Here is an 8260-nt window from a genome sequence, read left to right on the forward strand (position 1 = left end):
ATCTTTCCTTTAAGGTTTTTGTACCTCAGATATTGTTGACGTATGCACTGGTATGCACATATCATTTTAGTGTTAAGTTTAATACAGATGCATTCATAATAAGGACACCAGATTTTACAATTATATTCCTTTCCATCTGCTTTGGTTTTGTTCAAATTAGGAAATGCGTAAATGAAAATCAGTCTGTCATCTGCGTGGTGAATTCTAAGTATTCTTTTGCCAATAGGCTGTAAATGACTGGTTTAAATAAGTGATTTAGTGTTATAATGGTTCAGTGAGACTCACAGAGATGATAGTCACATTATTAGTATACTCATACACTGTTTTCACTTGTACACTGAAAATCGTTTTAATTTTAAGTAAATTTTATTATCTTGCAATATGAGTCAAATAATTTAATTGCCACTACATTACCGGGTAATGCGACCTTCATTTGAGAAAAAAGATCAATAAATAAAAAGAAATTGCATGTTTAAAATATTTCTGGATGTTGTCCTTGTGGAGTTACTTGACCTTGTTTTCCTTGTGATGTTACTTGACTTTGTTGGCCTGTGGTGTTCACATCTTGACCTACATTAGTTTAGCCTAGGAAAGAAAGCTTCTTTCTCCACCTGTTTTTACTTCTAAAGAAACGTCCTGATTTTTTTTATCATAAAACCTTTATTATTATTATTATTATTATTATTATTATTATTATTATTATTATTATTATTATTTAAACCAGCCTCTCAAATGCATCTCCAGGAATATACACTATATTGCCAAAAGTATTCGCTCACCCATCCAAATAATCAGAATCAGGTGTTCCAATCACTTCCATGGCCACAGGTGTATAAAATCAAGCACCTAGGCATGCAGACTGTTTTTACAAACATTTGTGAAAGAATGGGTCGCTCTCAGGAGCTCAGTGAATTCCAGCGTGGAACTGTGATAGGATGCCACCTGTGCAACAAATCCAGTCGTGAAATTTCCTCGCTCCTAAATATTCCACAGTCAACTGTCAGCTGTATTATAAGAACGTGGAAGTGTTTGGGAACGACAGCAACTCGGCCACGAAGTGGTAGGACACGTAAACTGACGGAGCGGGGTCAGCGGATGCTGAGGCGCATAGTGCGAAGAGGTCGCCAACTTCCTGCAGAGTCAATCGCTACAGACCTCCAAACTTCATGTGGCCTTCAGATTAGCTCAAGAACAGTGCGCAGAGAGCTTCATGGAATGGGTTTCCATGGCCGAGCGGCTGCATCCAAGCCATACATCACCAAGTGCAATGCAAAGCGTCGGATGCAGTGGTGTAAAGCACGCCGCCACTGGACTCTAGAGCAGTGGAGACGCATTCTCTGGAGTGACGAATCGCGCTTCTCCATCTGGCAATCTGATGGACGAGTCTGGGTTTGGCGGTTGCCAGGAGAACGGTACTTGTCTGACTGCATTGTGCCGAGTGTAAAGTTTAGTGGAGGGGGGATTATGGTGTGGGGTTGTTTTTCAGGAGCTGGGCTTGGCCCCTTAGTTCCAGTGAAAGGAACTCTGAATGCTTCAGCATACCAAGACATTTTGGACAATTCCATGCTCCCAACTTTGTGGGAACAGTTTGGAGCTGGCCCCTTCCTCTTCCAACATGACTGTGCACCAGTGACCAAAGCAAGGTCCATAAAGACATGGATGACAGAGTCTGGTGTGGATGAACTTGACTGGCCTGCACAGAGTCCTGACCTCAACCCGATAGAACACCTTTGGGATGAATTAGAGCGGAGACTGAGAGCCAGGCCTTCTCGTCCAACATCAATGTGTGACCTCACAAATGCGCTTCTGGAAGAATGGTCAAAAATTCCCATAAACACACTCCTAAACCTTGTGGACAGCCTTCCCAGAAGAGTTGAAGCTGTTATAGCTGCAAAGGGTGGACCGACGTCATATTGAACCCTATGGATTAGGAATGGGATGTCACTTAAGTTCATATGCGTGTCAAGGCAGGTGAGCGAATACTTTTGGCAATATAGTGTAGGTCTGAATGTGACACTGAATACACAAATGTATATCATCATAATATACTCCCTTTTTAGGTCTGAGCTTGCTCATGTTCTTAACATAAGCATCTTTAGCAGTTTCAGACAAGACAGTTGTCAAGTATTTCCTGTTTTTTTCTTTTACAGTTAAAATCAAATTTTTAAGATGTAATTGTTTTCTCTAAACTATTAGTTTTAAGATGTCCATTCTGTTCTCATTTTATTTGCTGTGGACCACGGGCATTGGTCAAAGTTGGCTGGAATATCAAAAGGCTTAAATGCTGCATTCTTGAAAAGGGGTCTTGACCTAGAATGACTGGATAACACAAATATATCACACCAAAGCCCATTCTAAAGCTCCACTTTCACCATCTTCTAATTAGGCATTTTCTTACAGAGAAAAAAAAAAAACACCGTCAAGGAGACGTCTTCCATTTTCTGTTCAGTATATGGGACTTTGAAGGACATGCACGTTTCCCTTCATTTCCATGGTTTTTGGTTGGTCAAATAAGGAGACTGATTACAACACAATGTCTTAGGAACAGGAAAATGAAAATCAGTGTGCCACTGTCAAAGAATTTCACCATCCCAATGTCAAGAAACTCAATAAGAGGACTGATTTGCATTATTGTAAAGCCACAGTAGCCAGTAAAGCTTTTTAGAAAGGTGAAGACCAAAGACAAACAGAAGGAGATTGAAGAAAGTGAAGAAAACGTTTTTCACATTACTCCCTTCCAGGTAAGTTTTGGAATCACAATTGCTTTTGCAGCTCACATTGCTTGACTTAAAGTGAATTGCTCGGTTTAATGTTTGGAGGATTTATCTCTCTCATTTTTTTTAATTGCTTTTTGTACTAATATGTTGATATGCTGAAACAATTTTTAGGATACAGTGCTAGTGTTTTGATGGTATACCATAGTTTTTAAAAACTGAAACAGGTGTATTTTTACAGTGTGGACTAATTTTCAGATAAGAATAATTTGACTATCTGAATGTCTTAAAATGCATGCTCCTCTATAATGAAGACTTTCCTATAGCAGAAATCTTATTGACAGTTAGAAATTGCTGTCTCCTGAATGAAAACTTCCTCTCTCATCTATTATACATTATTTTTAAATAAGTATTTTTATCTGTTTATTACATTTAGGAGTGTCCAGTATATACTTCCCTGAGTCTCTGAAGGAGCCATTACTATAGAAACAATAATGTATTAAAGTCAAGTTCAAGTGAGCTTTATCGTCATTCATCTATATAGCTTGTATACTCTGGATCAAATGGACAAGAGACAATTTCTCTAGGACCATGGTGCAACACAATACACAGGACTATAAAAAGTGAAAATACAGATCCATTTGAGACAGTAAGTGCAGGACAGTAAACACATTCATACAATTCATGTTTACTGGACAGAATTCAACAGTAATGGGCAGAACAGGACAGTACTGTGTGAGAACTATTGCAACAATTGACTATAAACTACTGTGTAGTGTAAAAAGCAATAAATGTAGAAGCAATATTTATTTAGCAGCAAAAAGACTGATCACAAGAGGATCATAATGGGTTATGGGTTTAAATAATCCAGGTGAGTGTTGGAAGAGTATTGTAGTGTGGTGGCAGCATGGATTTTTGGTCTCTTTGCCAGATGACAGTAGTTTTTGGAGTCCATAAGAGAGGTGAGAGATGACATCCACAGTGTTACTGTCTTTACAGATGCATTAGATGTTGTAAGATGCAAAAATGATCTTTTCAGCCGTTCTCAAAATTTGCTGTAGGAGCTTGAGTTCCATAACTGTCCAGGTGTTGTAAAGTTTATTTAATAAGTGTATATTTAATTATATTTAGTTTATATTTAATTTAAGTGTATTTAATATATTCACTTATTGATTGTGTTCATTGTTTTAGTACTTCAATCCTACTCATCCAACATGAAGTTGAATCTTTTTCTCTTTTGTCTCACTGGTAAGAGCATGTTAATACTTCACTTTTGTTCAACAATTAATTAATTAATTGAGCTCAAGAATTTTAAAACAGTACTGGTTAAGTCTTTATAGTAATTACTTTCTGGCTTGAAAAGGCCATCATGATCGATCATGTTCTAAAGGATATAAAGACAATGGCGTGCTATCTAGTAGTATAGTAAAGTTAAAGTTCAATATTATAGTTTATTAATTAACTCCAAACACTTACTTTTTTCTGTAACAGTAAAATTTGTATAGCCCCAAAGTCCTACGTAGGATCTCTGTAGTCCAGGTCTCTTTCTATTTACATTTTCACACCTTGAAAAGGAGCACTATTGAACAGGAGCAGTTAAATAATTTGGAAGATGGAGGTACAATGGATAAAAAAGGTCTACACACCCCTGTAAAAATGGCAAGTTTCTGTGATGTAAAAAAATAAGGTTAAGATAAATCATTTGGTGGAGGGAATTATGATTCCAAATACCAGTCAATGTTGGCACAATACCTTCAGACGTCTGCTAGAAAGCTGAAGATGAATAGGAACTTCATCTTTCAGCACAACAATGACCAAAAACATATCCAATCAACAAGAAAATTGCTTCACCAGAAGAAGATTAAAGTTTTGCAATGGCCCAGACAGATCTCAGACCTGAATCCTACTGAAAATCTGTTGAAGAAATCCTACTGAAGATCTGAAGAGGGCTGTGCACAGCAGATGCCCTCGCAATCTGACAGATTTGAAGCATTTTTGCAAAGAAGAGTGGGCATATATTTCCAGGTCAAGATGTGCCATGCTGATAGACTCATACCCAAAAAGAGTGCTGTAATAAAATCAAAAGGTGCTACAGAAAGGTGTTTAGTTTAAGGTGTGCATATTTATGCAACCACATTTCAGTTTTTATTTTTACTCCCCCCTAAAAGATTTCAGTTTGCTTTTCAATCGAGTTAAAGGTCACATTTAAGGTGGAAAAAGTCCTGAAATGATTAATCTTAGTCTCATTTTTATACATCACAGACACCTGACATTTTAAAAGGGGTGGGTAGACTTTTTACATCCACTGTGTATAAGTAGAGATGGGATTATATCATACCAACTCCTCTATTTGTACCAGAGGGTTGCATGGTTATAAAAAGTTGTAACAAAATTGTATGTTTTTAAACATATATGGCCATTTATTTATGCAACTTGCTTTGGGAACAAGGGCATTGTCATGTTGGAACATTGAACTTGTTAGTCTCAGTAAAGGAAAACCTTAAAGTTATGTAAAAGACATTCTAGACAATTGGTATGCTTCCAATAGTGTGGGAAAGACCTGCATTTCAATGTGATGGTCAGATATCCAAGTTACACTGTATGGCCAGAATTATGTGATCATGACATCAAGAAAATCTCAATTGTCCATTGTTTTTCAATTTTAAAATTAATTATTGCAGCAAGTGTTGTCTTGACCACCCTGCAAGATGTTCGCCATGATTATATTCTGATTAAAACGCCAATGATATGGGACGATGCAAAACTTTACTGCGAGACAAACTATGAAACTTTAGCTATGGTGCAGACAGCTGATGACTGGAAAAGGTTGACCACTGAGGCAGAAAGACATGGTCTGACAGTAACTGGCTGGATGGGACTGTACAATCAACCAGACGACTGGACCTGGACCTGGTATTTGCCAGATCCAAGTATAAATATATCAAACTGGGCCACTGGACAACCTGATAATTTAGGTGGGAATGAAACATGTACTGCAATGGAGTTAGATGGCTTCTGGTCGGATTATACCTGCTCAGAACTGAAACCCTTCATATGTTATGATGGTAAGCCAAAATCTTCATTTTGATTTCTTTTGTAAATACCATTGATTAAATGCTTTCTGACTGTAACCTTACTGTCCAAGCATCAAGTATAGTTGATTCTATACTATAGTCTACTACTGAAAGAGGGCATGAGTATAACTAATGTTATGAAATTGGCAGTGTGGCATGCTCCATGTATTTTTCAAAATTCATGTTTTTCACTTTAATCAGTTATTTGTAACTATTATTTTACAGCTATCATAGGAGGGCTTGTTGGTATCCCTTCGCCCCCATTGAACTGGGTGGGAAGTCGGCGTTACTGCTTGAACAATCACAGAGATTTGGCCAGCCCAAGAAATTTGACACAGAATAATATGCTCCAACAGTTTGTGTTATCCCAGGGCACTTCTTGGATTGGCATATATAGGTCTTCTTGGATTTGGATAAGTGGGGTCAGTCCAATTGGACTTCCGTGGCGTCCTGGCTATCCAAATAATGCTGAACTAAACAACAACTGTGGTTTTCTTAATAACAGCCTGTTTGAGGATAAACTATGCAGCAACAAATACTATTTCTTCTGTCAGATACGTGAGTCTTTTGGGTTTTGGTTCCTGTTCCAAATCATTTGTGAAAGCATCCACCATTAATAATCCATTGTGTCTTCTACAGCGTATACAGTGAGACAGCAGGTAATGAAACTGAAGTTTCAAGGAGACGATAGTGTGTTTGATCCTGCTTCTCAGGCAGCCATTTTACAGCAGGTAAGTTACGCAAAGTTGCTATATGTGACAGAATTATTACAAATCTAATGTATTCATGAACACATACATTTATTTATACCACTTATAGTTATAAGCATTTATAGTTATGTTTCAATATTGGGACATTTGCAAGACAAGATATTTTCTGTTAATAGCTAAAAAAAAGTTGTTTTCTCAACAGAAACACTTTTTCCTTCCACAAGTTAATAAGATTAATATTGCAGCTTGACATGTTGAGAAACCATAAACTCATTTCCGTAGATAGTAAATAAACATCTTCATGCAGGAAGCTTTACCATGTTCATGCATTGTTTAATCTGTTTATATATTATATCTGCCAAGTCCCTGTGAAATATTTGATACCACAGGAATGATAATGTATTACAAGGAGGGCAGTAGAATAAACATGCAGTTTGAAGTACACCTAGAAGTTCTGTGTGAAAAAAAATCAATCTCCACCTTTCTTACTTATACAACAGCTCTTTGGTATAAATGAAAATAGGTTGTATCACTCCTGATGTATAAATCCTGATTCTTTTCTTCAGATCAAGCAGAAACTGAAGGCCCTCGGCATAGAGAGGGAGACAAATGTGACCTGGAGGGTGCAGCCAGATAGAACAATCTTTCACAAAAAACGCAAAACCGAACTGTAAACAAAAATGACACTTCTAAGACTATAACTTTTAAATTCTTTATCAGGTTCTGTTGTGGTGTCACAGAAAAAAAAAATTCAATTCAATTTTATGTAACTTAAGTTACTAAGTTGCCTAGAATCTTTCATTTCTATTAACAAGCTTGGCCTGGATGTTGTGGCTGAACTAAAAGAGATTTTTTGGTCAGATTAGGGGCATCTTTGTACAATATCTAGTACAAGTCTGGTTTTATGTTGTTGTTTTTTTAAATATTAATATATTGATACTATCCTTGTGCTACATTGAATGAGTTGTTATTAGAAATGTCCTTTTTTTGGTTTTGAATTAAATTTGCACAGTATAGTAATTTGCTGAAGTAGACTAGACAACACAAAAAAAGGGATTACCCCAAAAGTAGTAATTAACTAGATTCTTTATTAGCATTTTAAAAAAGTAAGGAATAAGTCACTTCACATTACAAGGGTGCTCTGATGGTGAATACTTTTTACTTGTCATGGTATGCCAAATCAATATATGATATCTGTTATCATTTTTTAAAGCAGTTTCTCTAATAAAATAACTGAACCCTTGAACTGCCACTATATTAAATACATTTTGTATTTCATTGTCAAAGAATCAAATTAGTCTGTGAGATTTCAAACAATGACATTGTTATTTAGATGTTGGTTGAAAATAAATGTGTTAAATTATTTTACATAATTGTCCATTTTCCTTCAGCTATGCAAAGCTTGTAAACACTTGGTTGTAGCCTTGAAAAAAAATTCTTTCTCCTTTTCATTTTTTTTTTACTGTGCGGTTTCTTTCTTTCTTTCCTTTTCATGTTTGTTATTTAAATCAGGCATTTGGATACAGTGCAAAAGTCTGCCTAGTCCTTTATGTATTCAAATATAAATAGTACTCAGAATCATCGGGAATAGAAGAACAGCATGCTAACTGAATTAAAGAACACTGAGGAAAAGGACCTAAGGGAGTCTAGGGCTTTAGTAGACTACTCAAGACGTAAGATTTCATTCAATGATAGGGATCTCACACCATAGAAAATCTCAAAAATTCTAGAAAATTAAAGAGACAGATGTGTAGCAATTCTC

At 36.4% G+C, this 8260-nt stretch overlaps 1 protein-coding gene across 5 annotated transcripts; it reads left to right on the top strand.

Annotated features, from left to right (window-relative positions):
* Positions 1-2585: 2585 nt before the first annotated feature.
* On the top strand, positions 2586-7757 carry LOC131348957 (macrophage mannose receptor 1-like). 5 transcript variants are annotated; one of them, XM_058384214.1, is made up of 7 exons: positions 2586-2741; positions 3151-3800; positions 3906-3962; positions 5396-5779; positions 6014-6346; positions 6428-6519; positions 7065-7757. In XM_058384214.1, exons 3-7 carry the CDS (start codon positions 3929-3931, stop codon positions 7170-7172), a joined length of 951 nt encoding a protein of 316 aa, XP_058240197.1. In that variant the 5' UTR covers positions 2586-2741; positions 3151-3800; positions 3906-3928; the 3' UTR covers positions 7173-7757. The 5 variants fall into 5 exon arrangements, with proteins under 5 accessions (XP_058240197.1, XP_058240196.1, XP_058240198.1 ...); XM_058384213.1 differs by having other exon boundaries at positions 3151-3363; XM_058384215.1 differs by having other exon boundaries at positions 3714-3800.
* The last annotated feature ends 503 nt before the right edge of the window (positions 7758-8260 follow it).

Source organism: Hemibagrus wyckioides, linkage group LG29, assembly GCF_019097595.1.
Source record: "Hemibagrus wyckioides isolate EC202008001 linkage group LG29, SWU_Hwy_1.0, whole genome shotgun sequence".
NCBI classification, from domain to species: Eukaryota; Metazoa; Chordata; class Actinopteri; order Siluriformes; family Bagridae; genus Hemibagrus; species Hemibagrus wyckioides.

Excerpts from the sequence above, each read along its gene's own strand:
- LOC131348957 (XM_058384211.1), top strand. The coding sequence starts at position 5,290 with ATGGTCAGATATCCAAGTTACACTGTATGGCCAGAATTATGTGATCAT. Across the intron at positions 5,780-6,013 it reads ACCCTTCATATGTTATGATG|CTATCATAGGAGGGCTTGTT; the intron begins GTAAGCCAAAAT and ends ATTATTTTACAG. Across the intron at positions 6,347-6,427 it reads CTATTTCTTCTGTCAGATAC|CGTATACAGTGAGACAGCAG; the intron begins GTGAGTCTTTTG and ends TGTCTTCTACAG.